Here is an 18,935-nt window from a genome sequence, read left to right as displayed (position 1 = left end):
TAAAATTAAATTATTTAAAAAAAAAAAAAAAGCTTCAGAAGCCAGAGGCAGCTTTTGTCTTTGCCCACTTAAGAGAGATAGGATCTGGCACTAGAGACAAACTCCATGCTCCTCACAGCATCCTGAGCTGTTGTTATTATCATTTAAAAATCGCAGCTGGGAGGTGGTGATGCATTATTGTTAAAAAAAAAAAAAAAAAAAAAAAAAACAATCAGAGCCAGGCAGTAGTGTTGCACACCTTTAATTCCAGCACTCAGGAGACAGAGGCAGGTGGATCTCTTTGAGTTTGGGGCCAGTTTGGTCTATAGAGTGAGTTCAGGACAGCCACAGCTACACAAAGAAACCCTGTCTACGAAAACAAACACAAACCACCATTTGTTATCCTCACAAATAAAATCACTCAGCTAGATTACAGTAACCACTCAAAACCTAGCCAATCCCACTTTATATATTGCGGTTTTTTGTTTTGTTTTGTTTTTGTAGTTAGGATAGACATTGTGAAGCCGCTCTTGACTCTGCTTCTACTATTTTACATTTATATGGACTTAACACAAAAAGAAAAAAAAAGTTGAGACTAGAAAACCAATTAATTAGCTTTTACCCATTTTCACGACTTCGTGTTTCTTTTTGCCTGAACTTTCTGAATCGTCATTTCACAGGCGAAGAAACGTTTCAGCTGGCATTAGACCACAACTTAAAAACAGTGTGTGGTGTAGCATAGTGGCACAATGCTTGCCAACCATGTCCTGAGTTCAAAGCCCACGGCAGAAAGGGGGAGAAATTGATGAAGTCCCTGCCCTTAAACAGGAAAGGAGAACCCAGAGGTTCCCCTTCATCAAGAGTCCCAGATAATAAGAATGAAACGGGTAGAGGGGAGCGCAAACTTAGGTTGAAGTGCCTGCAAACCGGAAACCTCATTCTGGAGGTGGCAGGGACCTTCCGGGAGATAGCAAAGACCTACTGCAAGGCATGCCGGGAGCGGTAGCCCGCAGTTGCCAGGGGAATACAGGTAGCTTGCTGTGGCCAGGCCGCGTTTCCCAAAAGGGTAAACCCAAGCTGAGACTTGGTCAGAAATGTTTTCCAGAATGTACTGTGCTCACTGATAAGGTGAGGAGCCCCGCCACAAAGACACTCTACAGCCCGCTGAGTCTAGGGGAGCGCGAGGTTTGTCAGGAACACACGCCCAAAGTGCAAACTGGCCGGAAGTGCTACGTCGCCGGCGCAGGGCTTTCTGGGAAGTGTGGTCCTTCGGCTTGGCCGGGGCGGTGGCGGGTAGCCCTGAAATTTGGGCGGCCCATAGGGCCTTCAATCTGGGATGGCCGGATCCGGAGGCTCCGGAGGCCCGACTGGACCTGGTCCCCTGACGGGAGGGGTGCGCTCCAAGGTGGCTCCGAGCGTGGACTTTGACCACAGCTGCTCAGACAGTGTCGAGTACCTGACGCTTAACTTTGGACCCTTTGAAACAGTTCATCGCTGGCGGCGCCTCCCGCCCTGCGACGAATTCGTGGGCGCTCGGTATGGATTCTGAAGGCAGTGGGAGTGGGCACGAGAGCAGAGGTTCCAGGACGAGCCCTAGGGACGAGATCTCATGTGATGTCGTGGAGTATGGATTGGTCGTTTCCGAAGCTGAGTTCCCATAGTAGTGACCCTAGGGAGGCCGACCTCTGGTATTTCTGAGGATCCAGTTTGGGTGTGAGGTATGGGCGGGGAGTCTGAAGGGTCCCCGGTGTGTCAGGCGTCTTTGCTGTCTGATGGAATTGAAGGATCTCTGTATATCTTAGCAGTTGAGAGGTTTTATGCAAACTTAACGTGGCAGCCACCGTGTGTAGTGCCATTCTTGGGGTGCAGCAAAGGGAGCCCCAGTCTCACCCTCCTTCATTCCTTTCTTTCTAGGCGTAGCAAACACACAGTCGTGGCATATAAGGATGCCATCTACGTGTTCGGTGGAGACAACGGGTGAGTTTGCCTGTTTTGATGGAAATGGTGGCAGGGGACAATGACAAAGAGACAGACTATTGTCTGAGAATGGGAGTCATTAGCCATTCCCTGTGAGCTTGTTTCCCACTCTGTATGGTGCACTTGGTTCCCAGGATATTATGAGGAAGATCCTGCCCCTAAAGCCCTCTCACCCCAGTATTCAGATGGCAGCACTTGCTAAGTACATGGAAATAGTTTTGTTTTGAATGAGGAGATACAGCCTTGGAAGAAGCATGTACCCTGTCGTCAGCCCCGCCTGGCACTTTTCTTCTTTCCCTACGCTTCTCTCTAGGCTTTGCCACATGCTTGCTTTGTAACCAGAAGGTATGAAGAACATGTTTTGTTGTTGTTGTACATCTACTTATGTGTGGGGGTGGGGTAGGGGAGATGAGACAACAGCTTTCTCCTACTGTGGGCACCAGGGATTGAACGCAGGTTTCCAGACTTGGTGGCAAGTGCCTTCACTTGCTAAGCCATCTCACTGCCTCCAAAAACAATTTGATTGATGCTGTGCATATCTTGCTTCTGGTAGAGATTTCCCTGTGTTGCTTTAACCTCCTGGAAAGTAACCTTCCTGGAAATGACCTGCTGTTCTGGTGAGCACATCTTCATGCACACAGACTTTTACCAGTTAAGCTGAGGTTATATGTTTGCATATGACTCCCTCCTCTTAGGCCCAGAAGCTGGCGTAAAGCCCAGGAAGGGCACTATAGCCTTGGTCCTGTAAACTGCTTGGGGTAGCTGATCTACAGCAGGTGAGATTTTTCAGGACTCTCTTAGGACATGCAAATTTGGCCTTGATCCTCTGGCATTTAGCTCATCTCCACAGTCCTTTCTCCAAGAGCAGTTGGTGATCCATTTGCAACTGCAAGTCAGAGTGAGTTCCTCCTTAGTTCACGGCTCTGTAAGTTCTATGTGTGAAGCCCAGTCCTCACAGAAATGGCCTACTTGTCTGTGCTTTCTTGTTTCTCAGCCAGCCTTCTGGATACCTTTCATTTGGATTGTTCAAACACCTTGCTGCCCTGCCCTTTGCAACCTGTTCTTCCCTTGCACACTTCTTGATTCCCTTCTAATGTTCCTTATGGATGAGGCCTTTGTGACCTCCCTTGCCTCTTACTAGTTCCATTTGTCCCCCAGCCTGAAAGTGTTCACCATGATCTATTTTCTCTGCTAAGATAAGGCCATATCTTCTCACTTCTCTATACCATTGCCTAGATGTCCTAGTTAGCACGTACTGAGTAAAAGGATGAACCTTAGTAAAAATTCCCCACACCAAAAAAGACTGGTGTCTAGCCTAGGGGTAGTGGGTAGGAAATTAGGATCACTGTCCTCAGCATTTTCTGTAGTAGGTACACAACTGGTTGGTGATAAGCAAAAATGTGTTTGGTGTGCAGTTTGTAAAGAAAGTTAGAGAAAGTTTAATTACACATCTATTTGGGTGTGACTTACGATAAACCAGGGCAGCCTCCATCAACAGAATGGAAAGAAGGATTCCTCCTGGGCAGTAGTAATTTTGCATGTTGGAAGGTAGGAGCATCGAGGTGGGGCCTGGTCAGTTAAGTTAGACTTCTTTAGGGTTACAGCAGGAGAGCTTCCTCATATCACCCACTCAGACTATAGTCTCCTGTTTTTGGGAAAAATTGTTAGGTTTTGGGACCATCTGCTTTAATGCTTGAGTTTATGAGGCATTTGGCCCCAGTATCCGTTCTTTGAGGGCTTAGTATAAGAACTTAGTTCAAACTGGTGGCCTTCCATAACTTTTTTTAACAAGTGCCACTGAGTTGAAGTAGGGGTTAAACTAGGGAGAGCAGGAAGTAGGCATGATACCACCTTCTAAGTTTGACTTCCTGGCTGTTTGGCCGTGTTTCCTCTCCCATAAAATGAACTCAGAGCGTATCCACCTAGCACAGACTGAGCAAGGCAGGGAGGGATGCCCTGCAAAGGCCTGGCTTGGTGGGAGTGCTTGAGATCCTGTTAGTTCATCTTTCTTCTTCCACATCAACAAGTTGGTAGTAGGCCAGTAATGTAAGCTGGCCCATTGAACAGTGGGATTATCTTTAATATGTCCTCATGTCAGAGGGCAGGCAGGTAGAAAAGCATGCAGGTCTCCTCTGATGTTTGAGCCAGAATGTCATTGTAATGCAGACTTGGAAGGGTTAAGTGTAGGAGCAGGACTTCTGGAGGCTGGGGTGAATCCCAGTTCATGCTCTCAAACCAGCCTTGAGTGGGCTGCTGGTGGTTGATCAGGCTGGCTATGCCTGTGTGGGAGCCCTAGTTGCCTGTATCAGCTGCTCACTAGTTTTGAGCTTTGGACATTGTTGGGTTGTCTGACAGATCAGTGAGCCTGGCCCTGGGTGCATGCCCTTGACTATCGTCAAGATCCTGGTGAGGTAAGACCTTGCAAAATAGCCTGACTCCTGCCACCCTCTCTCTGACTGCCTTTCAGAAAGACGATGCTCAACGATCTTCTGCGGTTTGATGTGAAGGACTGCTCCTGGTGCAGGTGGGTGGCCTCTGGGATCCAGGATTCCACCTGTCCTCCTGAAGAGCAGCACTGGGCCGGATTCACTGCATGATAGAGTCAGGTCATCATGGAGGGCCAGAGAGAAATGTAACAGATAAAGAGTCTCAGGTGGCTTCCCTCCATCTCATGGCTTTCTGTGAGAACGAGTATCCTAAATCCTGTGAACTAAGGGATGTGTTTGGTCTAGTTGGTGGTACAAAGATTTTGACTTGGGAGGGACTTTCAATCAACAGAATTTGTCCTGGGTCAGGAAGTGCTGTGGGATCTCGGATAGGGCATGGACAGGCCTACCTCATTAGTTTTCCCACAGTGCCATCTCAAGGCTGGCAGCAAGGTTTCTTGTCCCACTCTTCTCTCATAGGGATAGTTGTCTACCAGTAGATCCCACACAGGTATTGAGCATTATGCAAACTATGAACCACATCCTCAGCCATGTGTCCTTGGGCAGGAACTACCTGCCTTTTTTGGGTGCCATTTATTTGTGTTTCCTGTAGTGGTTCTGGTCTGGGAGCAGCTTACAGCTGATGGGAGACACAGACCTGAGGGTCAGCATGTACTGGGCTTGCTAGCTCCATCTTTTGCTCCCACAGGAGCACAGTGCCACACAGCCCCTGTGGTGCATGGGGTGGTGTCTCTTTTGACAGAGGAGGATGCAGGGTTTGGAGATCATATGACTGCCCTGGCCACTCAGCCAGGCAGGGCATCTCCACTGTGCACTGTTTTAGTGAGGGTTTCTTTGCTGTGACCAACACCGTGATCAAAAGTAACTTGGGCAGGAAAGTGTTTATTTCAGCTTGTACTTCATGTCATAGTCCATCACTGAAGGAAGTCAGGGTAGGAATTCAAGGCAAGTATCTGGAATCAGGAACTGAAGCAGAAGCCATGGAGGAATGCTGTTTACTGGCTTGCTTCTCTTGCTCAGCCTACTTTATTTCTTGTTTATGGTTTTTCAAGACAGGGTTTCTCTGTAGCCTTGTCTGTCTTGGACTCCCTTTGTAGACCAAGCTGGTCTTGGACTCAGACAGAGATCCTGCTGTGTCTATCTGAGTACAGCTGTGCACCACCATGCCTGGCTACTCAGCCTAATTTCTTATATCACTCAGAACCTGCCCAGGGGTGGCACCACCTATAATGGACTGGGGCCTCCCACATCAATCACTATATAAGAAAATGCCCATAGGCTTGCCTACAACCTGATATTATGGAGACATCTTCTCTGTTGTGTTTCCCTGTTCTTAGATAACTCTAGCTTGTGTCAGGTTGACAAAATAAACAAACAAGCGAAACCAACAAAACCTCACAACCTCTGACTGGTCTCCCTGGTAGCACTGGCATGGCAGCTTAAGGCATTTCTTTCACACTTGATCTTATCACAACTGCTGCCAGTTCTTTTTATTTCTTTTTTCTGTGCTGGATATAAAATTTAGGGATTGGTGCATGCTAGGCAAACACTGTACCTCCAAACTATAGCCCAGCAGTTTTTTTGTTTGTTTGTTTGTCTGTTTGTTTTTGAGACAGGGAGTCATGTATATCCCAGGCAGGCTTTGAACTTGCAGTGTAGATAAGGATGACCCTGACCTCTTATCCTCTTCCATTTACCACCTGAGTGCTGGTATTTGCTACCATGCCTGGTTTATGCAGTATTGGGTATCTAACTCAAGGTTTTGTCGAGGCAGGCTAGGCAAGCTTAGTGCAGACTAGCTCTTGACCAGTTGAGTTCCATTTCCAGGTCCAGTCCTCAGTTAATTTTAAGCATTACTTTGCCTGGCCAGTGAGATGGCTAAGCAGGTAAAGGCACTTGCCATGTAAGACTGGTGACTGGGTCCCATCCTCAGAACTTGAGTGAAGGAGAGAACCACCTCTACAGAGTTGGCCTCTCTCCTGAATATGTCCATAGTGGCACACACATGTATGTGCACACACACACAGTAACAAGCCAAAGTGAAAATCCCTTTGAAGACTTTGTTAGTTAAAAGTCGCTTCTCATGGTTTGCTCAGCCCACTTCATTTATTTATTTATTCATTCATTCATTCATTCATTTATTTATTTATTTTTATGGCTGGAGAGATGGCTCAGAGGTTAAGAACGCTGGCTGCTCTTCCAAAGGTCATGAGCTCAATTCCCAGCAACCACATGGTGGCTCACAACAGTCTATAATGAGATTTGCTGGCATACAGGTATACATGAAGACAGAACATTATATACATAATAAATAAATCTTAAAAAAAAAAAGGTGAACAAGCTAGTCAGTGATGGTGCACGCCTTTAGGGCATACCTTTAAGGCAGAGGCAGATAGGTCTCTGATGAGTTTGATAACAGCTGTTATACAGAGAAACCCTGTCTTGAAAAAAACAACAAAGAAAAATTCCTAACACTGCAAAAATTCACATATAGTCAGGTATGGCAGACACTTAACATTCTAGTTTTGAGAGGCAAGCAGGAGCCTCGCAGATCTGAGACTAGCTTTGGTTACATACCAAGTCCCTCTCAAACAACAAGCAAAAATAAATTAAGTTGAGCAGAGTGGTGTATGCTCACAGACCCAGCATCCTGAGACCAGGATCAAGTCAAATTCTGGTATCTACTTGAAAAAGCAAATTGTAAAATACCTTCAAATGATTTCATTAAAAAACAAAACAAAAGCCTGCAGCTAGGCATCACCAGTGGCTCTCACCTTTAAAGCCAGCACACAGGCAGGGCTCTGTGATCTGAGTCTATCCTGGTCTACATAGTAACTTCTAGTCCAGCCAGGATTACATAGTAAGATCCTATTTAAGGGAAAAAACAAAAAACCGGCCATGGTAGCCTTTTAATCCCAGTACTTGGGAAGCAGAGGCAGGTGGGTTTCTTGAGGCCAGCCTGTGTGTTTCAGGACAATCAGAGCTACATAGATCCTGTCTCAAAAACAGCAAAACAAAAAAATTGCATGAGAGGCCTCTTGGAGGTGTGCAGTAGAAAAGCTCAGAGCAGGGCCTCCCTCCAGGCAGAATATGCAAGCCTGTTAATGTCCGTTCCGTTGGTTTTCTCCTGACTTGATGTTTTGAAGGGTTCTATGAGAGAAGCAACACCCTTGAAATACAGAAGTAAAACAAAGCTGGGGCACTGGCATACATCTCATCTCTTGGGGGGTACTAAGGTGAAAGATTGCTTGGGTACCATAGTGAGAACCTGTGTGAAAGAATTAACAAATTACTGTAGTCATGGGGATGCCTCCCTCTAATTCCAGGGTTCAGGACACTGTGATAGAAGGATGATAAATCTGAGGCCAACCTGGACTACATAGCAGAGTGGGTTACATGCTAGCCTTTGCTTCTTAGAGCAACACCATAGCTTGAAAAGAAAAGGAGAGGGAGGCAGGAAGAAGAAAGAGGAAGGAGGTGGGAAAGGAAGGGAGAAAGGCAAAACAGCATGGAGGTATCAAAGGCTATAGGGCTTGGACTGCCTGTTTGACCCCTCACTGACCTCACCCTGTGCCTCTTCCAGAGCCTTCACCACGGGCACCCCTCCAGCCCCTCGTTACCACCACTCAGCTGTTGTCTATGGGAGCAGCATGTTCGTCTTTGGTAAGCAGCCTGTTGCCCTCCTGGATCCTCAGACTTCTTGCCTCCCACCCCCTCCCCCCTCTATGAGGCTCTGAGCAGTGCTGGGTTCTCTTCCCAACTAACTGTCCACTGGAGCCCTCTGAAGGGACTGGCTGTGTCCTCTCTGAAGGCTAGACCAAGAGACATCAGTGTACATATCTCTGTATCCCCAGGGCCCAGTGCAAGGTTAATTTGAATGGGCAGGTACGGGGGGGGGGGGGTGTGTTTATACACGTTAACTAGGGCCACCACATTTCTACCCAGCCCAGCCCACATTTAAATACTAAAGTAGTACCCTAGAGCTAACACTTTACTTTCATTCTTTTCACCCAGGGGGCTATACTGGAGATATTTATTCCAATTCTAACTTGAAGAATAAAAATGACCTCTTTGAATACAAGTTTGCAACTGGTCAGTGGACAGAGTGGAAAATTGAAGGGCGGTAAGAGATTTTGCTGAGAACATTTACAGTAAGAGAGGCCTGATGGTCTTCAGCCTGGAATGTGCCTCTTGCCATATTTTACACGGGAGCCTATGTCTGGGAGACTTTCATCAATTGCTTAATTTTCATCATTGCTGAGTCCACTGGGCTGTGTTTAGGCAGGGTGTTTGCAGCAGTCAGGAAGCCAGAAATTGATGCTAAGTTCTCATTGCCACAGCCAGTTCCCGGGTTTGCTTCTATGGGCTGCTTTGTGAGTACACTCTTCAGCATTCCCATAGTTGCTGGGAAGGTGTTGTACCTGAGTGAATTAAACAGAATCCTTTTTTTTTTTTTTTTTTTTTTTTGGATCACCAGATTTTGTGGTTGTATTTTGTTTTATTTATTTTCTCAGCACTTGGGATGGAGCTGAAGGCCTTGCTGGTACAGGCAAATTCTCTACCATTAAGCCGTACCCCAGGCCTACATTTGATTCTCCCCACCTCCCCATCTTTGAGGCAGGATCTCATGTAGGCTAGGCTAGCACTGAACCTGTTGTAAATAGCTGTGGATGACTTTGAACTCCTGTCCATGACCTGAGTGCTGGGGTTACAGGTGTACCAAACCATGCCTGTTTTTGTTTTTGTTTTTGTTTTGTGGTGTTGGCAAGCAGTCAAACCCAGGGCTTCTTGTATGGTAGGAAAGTAGCCTGCAAAGAGCCACATTCTTGCCCCTAGGGAGTTTTTATTTTTTTGTCTTTGTGTGTTTCTTGTTTGTTTCGAGTCAGAGTCTCGTGGTCTTGAATTTCTTCCTCCATTCATCTCCCTAGTGCCCAGAATTATAGACATGTACCGTTATGCTTAGTTTCAACTTCTGAACTTTTTTTCATATCTGCTGCCCACGCCTCTTGTGCTGCTGTTTGCTTCTAGTGCCTCAGCACTACCCTCTAAGCTCAGTTGTCAGGTAGATGTATCCCTAGCTCCTGAACACATGACACATGGAGCCCTGTGCTTCAGCCTGTTCTGATGACCACTTTCCTCATTAAAAAAAAAAAAGAAAAAAATATATTTAAAAATATGTGTATGAAATACACACATATATTTATATACGTGTATGTGTTTGAAAAAAAATTTTTTTAATCGTGTTTGAGTGCTTTGCTGGCATGTATGTCTGCATTGCCACATGGATGCCTGGTGCCTGAGTACAGCAGAGGAGGGCATCAGATCCCTGGTATTGGAGTTACAGGGATGGTCGTGAGCTGCCACACAGGTACTGGAAATTGAACCTGGGCATTTTGAAGAATAGCCTGTGATCTTTGGTGGTGAGACTTCTTTTCCTGCATTCTTCATTTTTTCCCTTGTGTTCTAGGTTGCCGGTTGCCAGGTCAGCTCATGGGGCCACAGTGTACAGTGACAAACTCTGGATCTTTGCTGGCTATGATGGCAATGCCAGGTGGGCGAATAGCTGGCCCTGTGCCCTGCCTCTGCATGTCCTCAGGGGCAGAATACACTCTCTTGGCAGCTGGGTGCTCATGGGGTTAGTCACCCTGCTAGGTTCCGAGTTTCTCTGGAAGGCGTGGAGCCTTTGGAAAGGAGCTCCCAGCCATGTTTGTGATTCTTGGGTTTTCTCCGATGAGGATATTCGGAACAGCAAGAGGGGTCTGGAGGCAGGAAGCATCTCCACTCAAGTACAGCTCTGGGTTGCTCCCTGTGTTACAGTTTTCTCCTTATTTACTTATTGTTTTATGTTTTGCTTTTGTTTTAAGACAAAGTCTCTATGTAGCCCTGGCTGTCCTGGAACGCTCTGTGTAGATGTGGCTTGCTTCAGACTGACAGAGATCCTCCTGCCTCTGCTTCCTGAGTGCTGGGATTAAAGGTGTGGGCCTCCAAGCCAGGCTTCCTCATTTTAGAAAAATAATTTTGTTGTATTTGTGTAAGAACCACAGCAGCACATGCTCATTTTAAACTTGAACATTGCAGAAACTAAGAAAGGCATAGTAGGGCAGTGGGTTTTATGAGATCTGCTGGGGCCGGGTGCAGGGATTTGATCTGCCACCTTCTTCCCCTGAACTTCCTGTCTCTTCAAGAAAGACGGCACAGGTTCCTCTGACCCACATGGCAAGTGGTTCTTCCCTGGAGCTATCCCTCCCAGCCAGGCTCAGCATCCTGACTCCTCTGTCCTGATGCAGGTTGAACGACATGTGGACAGTTGGCCTCCAGGACCGAGAGCTCACATGCTGGGAGGAGGTGAGGGGTGTAGGGAGCATGGTACAGGTGGGAAGTCGGGTCATGGGGGGCTGGGTCATAGCATCGAGAGGTGAGGAATGAAGGAAGCAGGTAAGCAAGTGAGGAGGTATAACAGAAGCTATCTTCCCCTTACCAAGGCTTAGCCCCTTTCCCTCCTTGACCTTCCCCAAGCCCAATTCTGTTATTAACTAGAGACTCCAGCTGGGCTGGGAATGTGGCCTGATTGGTAAGAGAGCATGCTTGAAGCTCTGGATTTGATCCCAGACCCACATACGCTGGGTGTGGAGGTGCATGCCTGTAATTCCAGCACTTGGGAGGTGGGTCAGAAATTCAAGGTGATCCTTGGCTACAGAGTGAGTTTGAAGTCACCCTGGGCTACATAGAGAGTTCTAGGTTAGCCAGATCTGCACAGTGAGACCCTCTCCAAAATGAATGAATGAATGAATGAAAAAAGGTAATAGCATAGCATCTACACATCCCTGCCTTTGATCCCTAGCAATGAAAGCAGAGTCAGAGGAAGAAAAAAGCTCCGAGTCCTGGAAGGGCAGAGTGCCGCATGTGGCAAATGTGGCTTGTTCCAGTCAGTCCTCGTGTGAACGCAGCAAGGGCAACATTTTGTTCATTGCTTTTCCTGGAGCTTTCTTTCTCTTGTAGTAACTATGTTTTTAGCCCCGAATGAAGCTAATGATTTTAGCCTCAGCTGATCAGAACTGGGCCCATGTGGGTTGCTGTGATGTAAGCTCTTTGTATTCATTCATTTCCAAGTGTAGAATAGTGTAGCCTCAGGCTTTTGAGGCCCTGGCTGAGTTGTGCCCCTACCCCAGGTGGCCCAGAGTGGTGAGATCCCCCCATCCTGCTGCAACTTCCCTGTGGCTGTGTGCCAGGATAAGATGTTCGTGTTCTCAGGACAGAGTGGAGCCAAGATAACAAACAACCTCTTCCAGTTTGAATTCAAGGACAAGACGTGAGTTCTCGGGGTTTAGAGACACACTTATGCCTGTGCATGGTAATTTGTGAGCCTTTCCTAGTTCCCACTCACAGCAGGAGCAGACATCCCAGTATTTGGCACCTGCAAGGGTTCTTGAGTTATGGCTGTAGCTCAGCAAGACATGGCCTGAGTGTGAAGGATACCCCTGCCCTGTGTATGGCTTGCTCATTGCCACTGCTAACACATGTGCCACTGCCAACCAATGTCATGTGATAGCAGAACACAGGCAAGTAAAGTAGTTCTTCTGGCTGCTGGCTACCTTATAGTGGGGCTAGCCTCTGGCATTGGAAGTAACAGAGGAAAGGGAATAGGCCTTGGGAGGGGGCTCAAGAGCTGCCCCACAGGTCACGGTAGAAAAATGAAATCCTAGGTGGAGGGAATTAAGTACTGGGGCAGGCATGAAACCAAATGGGATAGCTTTCGTTGTTTTCAGTCTTCAGCTAACTTAGCAGAAAAGGGGATCTGATAGAAGGTCCTGGGAGCCCTCAAATGGCAGAAGTACTAGAGGTGCCTGGGCAACCTTCTTCCGGGTGGGGACTCTACAGTTTGGGCAGTGAGCAGGGCAGCTCCATTCCTAGAGCAGACTAATAGAGGCTCCGCCCTATCACTGTCGTCTGCTCTATGGTGATGGGAGGAAAGGGAGTTGGTTAGGGCCCCATGGTAGGTTGCATGGAGCCAGTTCCTGAGCTAAACAGGTCAAGGGATGCTGGATACACAGGCCTGTGTCTTCCCCTTAGACCATGGGCTAGCACTACCAGGGAGGCTTCATAGGAGGACCTTTTGTGAGGAGTGTGTGGAGAGTAGAGCCTCCACCCCAGTGTTGCTCATGCATGGTCTTGGCCCTAGGTGGACACGCATCCCTACTGAGCACCTGCTCCGGGGCTCCCCACCCCCGCCACAGCGGCGCTATGGACACACCATGGTGGCCTTTGACCGCCATCTCTATGTGTTTGGGGGTGCGGCGGACAATACACTGCCCAATGAGCTACACTGCTACGATGTGGACTTCCAGACCTGGGAGGTTGTCCAGCCCAGCTCTGACAGTGAGGTGAGTCCTGCTCTGAGTTCCCTGGGTTCCATATAGCCAAGAAGAGAACCCTCAAGGCCCGCCCTTCTACAGCCTTCAGTTTTTCATGCCTGTATTCCATCTTGTAGTACTGGGATGCTGTCCTGAAGGCCCCTGGGAAGCATTCTGACCACCCTCATGGCCTTACTCAATGTCTTGGTCCTCCTCTGGAACCCATAGCAAGCCCTGGAAGGGATGGTGGTGTATTACCCTCTTATGTATGTTTTTTACAAGGTTGGTGGGGCTGAGGTGCCTGAGCGAGCTTCCTCTTCTGAGGAGGCGGCTACCCTAACCTCAGAGGAGCGGAGCAGCTTTAAGAAGTCCAGAGATGTGTTTGGCTTAGACTTCGGCACTACCTCAGCCAAGCAGCCTGTCCACCTGGCATCAGAGGTGCGTGTCAGGACCCTTATTAAAATTCCAGTGCTCTCAGAAGCAGGAACTCTCCCAGTTGGGTGGAGCTTGCTCTGGGAGTCCTAGGTTTTATCCTTTACAGTCACTGTGGCACTCTGTTTCCCTGGGGTTCTGCACAATCGCCATGCCCTCTGACCCACCCCATAAGCCCCAGCTTCCAAATCTGCACCTGCAGGAGCACCCAGGCAACCTCTGTCCGAGGGCCTGGGATCTCTGGCTTTTCCTCTTTGTCCACAGCTTGGCCACAGCTAGATCCAGTGTGGGAGGCTCTGCCCCATCCCATCACTTTGTCTACTTGTCCTTCTCAGCTGCCCAGTGGGAGGCTCTTCCATGCAGCTGCTGTCATCTCTGATGCCATGTACATCTTTGGGGGCACTGTGGACAACAACATTCGCAGTGGGGAAATGTACAGGTTCCAGGTGTGTGGCTAGTGGTTCTGTGGGGCCTGCTGGGGTAAATGGGTCCCAGGGAGGCAACTAAGGCCCAGTGGGCAGGGTTAGGGCTGCATAAGGCTGGTGGGGAGGGCTGGCGTGCTGTAGGTCCAGGTAGGCAGAGAAGAGACTAGGAGTAAGGGAGCCTTAATACACAGTGAGGCAAGCAGAGCCTCAGCCTCAAGAGAAGAGTGGCAGGTGAGCTCACAGGACCAGCGAATGAGTGGACCAATCCGGGCTCAATGCTGGGGCCTCCAGGGAAATCATAGCAGCTCCTTCCCAAACCTGGAGAAACCGAGAACCCGTTGTTTAGGACAGGGGCCCTTGGCATAGTGGAGGCATGGATAAATCTATTTCAATGGTGGGTAGGGGTAGGATGGGGGTTGCCTGAATTTTTGGGTCCAGGTTTATTAGAAATGGTGCAGTCTGCCTAAAGCCTGGGAGCCTCTGTCAGAGAAAAACAGTGGAAGTGGGAGGCTTTCCTGGTCATTGCCCGGGCCGGACAATCCTCAGCCAGGCTCACCTGACTCCTCAGTATCCTAGAGCTGGCTGGCCTCAGGATGGCTTTTGTTGCGTGCTTACTGGTCCTCCCTCTGCAGTTCTCTTGCTACCCTAAGTGCACACTGCATGAAGATTATGGGCGCCTATGGGAGAGCCACCAGTTCTGTGATGTGGAGTTTGTGCTTGGTGAGGTAGGTGACTGACCTACATCAGCCTCACCTACTATATCTGCTGAGTTGGCTTTGCCCTGGCCTGCTGGCCTCTGTCCCCCTTTGCCCACATATTATTCATTCTTTATGCAGAAGGAAGAGTGTGTGCAGGGTCATGTTGCCATAGTCACTGCACGGAGCCGCTGGCTCCGTAGGAAGATTGTGCAGGCTCGAGAGTGGCTGGCCCAGGTAAGGTCTCCTTTAGCCCCTGTGACTGGAAATCTTTGCCCACTGTCTACTAGGGTGCCCTGAGCTCCATTTTCCCCACAGAAGCTGGAGGAAGATGGGGCCCTTGCTCCCAGGGAAGCCCCTGGTTCAGCTGTGGGCAGGGCACGGCCAACCCTGTTACGTGTTGCCATTCGTGAGGCTGAGGCCCGGCCATTTGAGGTGCTCATGCAGTTTCTCTACACAGACAAGATCAAGTACCCACGGAAAGGTCTGCCTGGGTTATGGGTGGTATGGACCAGGGTGGGTGGGGCTTGAGCCAGCTGAGCCAGACTAGAGGTGGTGCTCCTCGGTCTGTGACAGATGTGCCTGAGGCACGAGTCAGTCACCCTTGCTGATAGCAGTTCGCATGCAGTGCAGCTGCCATCCTACAGCCCTGACCCTCTTGTTCGTGGGTGGAGCTCTGGGCCGTGTTCGGGGTCTCCTTTCCTGGGGTCCCTAGGCTCAGGAGCTTTTTGGTGCAGGCCATGTAGAAGACGTGCTGCTCATCATGGATGTATACAAGTTGGCACTAAGCTTCCAGCTGTGTCGCCTTGAGCAACTGTGTCGGCAGTACATTGAAGCCTCTGTGGATCTGCAAAATGTGCTGGTTGTATGTGAGAGTGCCGCCAAGCTACAGCTGGGCCAGCTCAAGGTACAAGCTGGGGTTTGCCTGGAGTGCCTGCCAGCTCAGGCCTTCTTGGGTGGGGTGGGACATGTTCCTTTGCTCCCCACTACAAGCTCTGTTGTCCAGCCTAGGCCTGACCGCACTTGGCTGCTGTGCCTTGTCTGTCCAGGAACACTGCCTGAACTTCATAGTGAAGGAGTCCCACTTCAATCAGGTGATCATGATGAAGGAGTTTGAGCGCCTCTCATCCCCACTGATTGTGGAGATTGTGCGGCGGAAGCAGCAGCCACCCCCTCGAGCACCCTCTGATCAGCCTGTGGACATTGGTAGGGAAGTTCTCTTCATGTCCTGGGAAGTGGTGTTGGGAGACTTAGGAACCACCTATCTGCCAGGCCCTGTGTGACCCACCCAGGCGCTCCTGGACAATGGTACTGGGAGGGACAGAGGCAGGCATGGCTCAGAGAACTCAAGGTCCCAGTGAGCCTGGTTACCCATGAAACCCACTCCTCAGGGTGACCTGGCTCTGCTTGGCTGGTCAGGTCTGATATTTTGGGGTCCAATGAGGCAGCTGTAGCTGCTTATCACTGGGTACTTGTCGTTCTGCCCAGTGGAGAAGACTGATAGCACATTCACTTCCCCAACTCTCTTTGGGGCTTGTACTGATTCCTGCCACTGCTATGAGAGGCCAAAAGGTGCGCCTTGGAGAGGTATCCAGCAGGAGTGGGTGCTGGACAGAGGGCACTGTGGGAGATCAGGTATTGGTGCTGTGTCTGTGGGGGCCAGATCAGCAGTTTCCAGGTGAATGAACTGAGGATTGAGGGAAGGAGAGGCTACACAGAAAACAAGGTAGCCTCTTCATTCAGGGTGGAAGGAGGAGTCCTCTCAAGATCCTTCTACACCCCCCAGGCACGTCTTTGATCCAGGACATGAAGGCCTACCTGGAGGGGGCAGGCTCAGAGTTCTGTGACATCACACTACTGCTAGATGGCCACCCACGGCCAGCCCACAAAGCCATCCTAGCTGCCCGCTCTAGGTGTGTTGAGGGCTGATGAGGGAGGGTGGGGCAGGCCTTGATGCTGACCTTTTTTTTCCTGAGAGCTGGGATCTACTTCCCTGTTTGCAGCTACTTTGAGGCCATGTTCCGTTCATTCATGCCGGAGGATGGGCAGGTGAACATCTCCATTGGAGAGATGGTGCCCAGCAGACAGGCCTTTGAGTCCATGCTACGCTACATCTACTATGGCGAGGTCAACATGCCCCCTGAGGACTCGCTGCATCCTTTTACCTGTTCGTGCTTCAGGGGAGCCACTGAGGAGTCTTAGACATGTTTGATTGCTGTCGTGTTGGCTGGGTGGTCTAATTCTAGAGTGTCCAGTGCTGGTGCTGGGACTGGACTATTAGTCTCCAAAGGCTCCAAGCAGGTGGGCACCTAGAGGAGCTACTTGGTAACTAGTACAGTTGAGTCTTGAGCTTTACAACTCCCTGGGACAAGCAGGCTAATTATCACTGTTTAACAAACAGGGGAGTAGACAGTGATGCCTTGTGCTTTCTGTCAGTAGTGTTTAAACCTGAGGTGCAGGTACATGATAGGGCCAGAGGGCTTGGAAAAATTCTGTGAATGTGTACATGGGAATGAGAGGATTCACATTTCCCTGGATCTCTAATTGGCCCTTTGAGCCTGAAATGGTTCAGAACCAGTTTAGAGAGCAACCCAGCTGGACTTGGTCTGGAACTCTGTTCTGGCAGTACCCTCCCCAGAGGACAAGGGTTGTGGCAGGATGAGTGCATGCAGGTGAATACATGTCCACTGACTGGGCAGCTCCTTAACTTGTATCCAGCTACCTGTTTGCAGCCCCCTACTACTACGGCTTCTACAACAACCGACTGCAGGCCTACTGCAAGCAGAACCTGGAGATGAATGTAACGGTGCAGAATGTGTTACAGGTAGTGCCTTAGTACTTCCAGGCCACTCCTTCCTCGGGTGAGGTGGGCAGTGCCTCATGGTTCCTGCCATTGCAGATTTTGGAGGCGGCTGACAAGACACAGGCGCTGGACATGAAGCGACACTGCTTGCACATCATTGTACACCAGTTCACCAAGGTCAGGCTCTGGCCCCAGTATTCTAGGTCCTAGCCCTCCCCAGCAGGCCTGGGCACCTCTTGGCAATTGCCCACTGTCCTCAGACAGCCAAGCCCTACGTAGGCTGGACCCCAAGACTCAGCTGCCCACCTTGGTCCTCCTGGGAGTCTGGTTTCATCTGGTTTTGGTCATTTGTGCAGGTTTCTAAGCTGCCAACACTGCGGTTGCTGAGCCAGCAGCTGCTGCTGGACATCATAGACTCCCTGGCCTCCCACATCTCGGACAAGCAGTGTGCAGAGCTGGGCGCTGACATCTGAGGGTCTCGGCTACCTGTCTGCAGAGTGACGACACCTAACCGATTGGCCACATCTCTACCTGTGGAGTGACCACACCTGTGGGGTCAAGGGTCCTCAGCTTCTACAGGGGACTGAGGTGTATAAGAACTCCCAAAACTTCATTGAGGACACAGGCCCCATGGGGAATGGCAAGTGAAGCAGACTGTTTCCAGCTGGCACCTCTCCCAAGGAGACCATGGTTCGGGGATATCACTGAACAGTAGAGAGACAGGAGAGTGAGTGGCTCTGTGCTAGTGTTGTGGATCTAGCATAGAATCCTGCTGTCAGGGGATGAGGGCTTGCAGGTTATGCTAGCAATAGGATATACTCCATTCCTTACCCAGAAGTTATGAGTAGGAACTAGTGACAGTGGGCTGATCCTACAAATGAACTTTGGAAGGTTATGTTCCCAGTCTATGGGGCAGCAAGCATAGCTTAGCCCCCTACCCCAGAGAGGCTGCATGTTCTGGCCCACCCAATGTGCATATTTGGGCCAGGGAGAAGTCAGCAGAGATGATCCTATGTTTGTGTTCTGTGACAGACATGCCTCCATTACAGCTGTGGCAATGCTACTTACACATTTGGCTGGCATAGTTGCCACAACTACTGGTCTGTCCTTCTGTAGCAACATGACAGTTCCATGGTTTAGGACATTCCCCAGATTTGGGTTTAGCACTTATTCCCTGTTCTAACCATGTTAACACATGGTGTCAGCTAGATGGAAGGGAAATTGCATGCCTCAGAGCTCTGGGCTGTCCAGGGTATCCATCCTTGATACCTGACCATGAACATCTACATCTCAACAGCACAGTAGACCTTTTGAGTACAGAAACCTACACTATGTCTTGTTTCCTAGAAAACCAGACCTCATTTTGGAGAAATGCTTGGTTCTTCCTGGCTTTAGAACACACATTGCTCCTGTGCTCCATTCACCCATGCTACAGGGCTCCAGGCAGAAAGGTGACCTGGGGGGGCAGTCCCAGCCAGCCAGCCAGGAAGTGGTCTGGTTACAAGATGTGCTGGAAGAGAGGAAGGTGCCCAACACAAGCTGAGCTCAGAAACAGCTGAGTGGAGGGTGCCGTGCCGGCTTGGTGGGCAGCCAGGCAGGCAGGATGTGGGCCAGCTGTGCTGTGAGCCATTCCCCAAGGTGGCCTTATCTAAACCTCTTGGGGGAACACGTGGAAGCTTTGGTCTGCAGATCTTGCTTCATGCTAACTCCTGTAATTGGCCCTTCAGTTCTCTCCTCTACATAGGAGGTGAATAAATATATACACCCAGGGCTCCAAAAAAAACCTTTGAGATCCTTGTGTACTAACTACAGCTAGAAACTCAATG

At 49.6% G+C, this 18,935-nt stretch overlaps 1 protein-coding gene across 3 annotated transcripts; it reads left to right on the top strand.

Moving 5' to 3' along the window:
* Positions 1 to 997: 997 nt before the first annotated feature.
* Lztr1 (leucine zipper like post translational regulator 1) lies at positions 998 to 18,892 on the top strand. 3 transcript variants are annotated; one of them, XM_055610223.1, is made up of 21 exons: positions 998 to 1,107; positions 1,894 to 1,956; positions 4,424 to 4,480; positions 7,987 to 8,066; positions 8,418 to 8,526; positions 9,871 to 9,954; positions 10,691 to 10,748; positions 11,573 to 11,712; positions 12,583 to 12,784; positions 13,037 to 13,192; positions 13,522 to 13,632; positions 14,244 to 14,336; positions 14,448 to 14,543; positions 14,625 to 14,790; positions 15,044 to 15,213; positions 15,356 to 15,512; positions 16,093 to 16,219; positions 16,310 to 16,459; positions 17,025 to 17,130; positions 17,206 to 17,286; positions 17,466 to 18,892. In XM_055610223.1, the coding sequence occupies exons 3-21, from the start codon at positions 4,431 to 4,433 to the stop codon at positions 17,580 to 17,582; spliced, it is 2,253 nt and encodes a 750-aa protein (XP_055466198.1). In that variant the 5' UTR covers positions 998 to 1,107; positions 1,894 to 1,956; positions 4,424 to 4,430; the 3' UTR covers positions 17,583 to 18,892. The 3 variants fall into 3 exon arrangements, with proteins under 3 accessions (XP_055466198.1, XP_055466196.1, XP_055466195.1); XM_055610221.1 differs by lacking the exon at positions 998 to 1,107 and adding an exon at positions 1,231 to 1,515 and having other exon boundaries at positions 14,628 to 14,790; XM_055610220.1 differs by lacking the exon at positions 998 to 1,107 and adding an exon at positions 1,231 to 1,515.
* Positions 18,893 to 18,935: the final 43 nt, after the last annotated feature.

The sequence above is a fragment of the Psammomys obesus genome, unplaced genomic scaffold (genome assembly GCF_907164565.1).
Source record: "Psammomys obesus unplaced genomic scaffold, mPsaObe1.curated_primary_1811, whole genome shotgun sequence".
NCBI classification, from domain to species: domain Eukaryota; kingdom Metazoa; phylum Chordata; class Mammalia; order Rodentia; family Muridae; genus Psammomys; species Psammomys obesus.
The sequence above is the reverse complement of the archived record's forward strand: the minus strand, read 5'-3'. Positions and strand labels throughout refer to the sequence as shown.

What these genes read in the sequence shown, in the direction of transcription:
- Lztr1 (XM_055610220.1), top strand. Translation starts at nt 1,316, where the DNA reads ATGGCCGGATCCGGAGGCTCCGGAGGCCCGACTGGACCTGGTCCCCTG. An exon ending in ATGCCCCCTGAGGACTCGCT is followed by an intron (nt 16,460 to 17,024) that starts GCATCCTTTTAC and finishes ACTTGTATCCAG; the next exon opens with CTACCTGTTTGCAGCCCCCT. An exon ending in TTGTACACCAGTTCACCAAG is followed by an intron (nt 17,287 to 17,465) that starts GTCAGGCTCTGG and finishes TCATTTGTGCAG; the next exon opens with GTTTCTAAGCTGCCAACACT.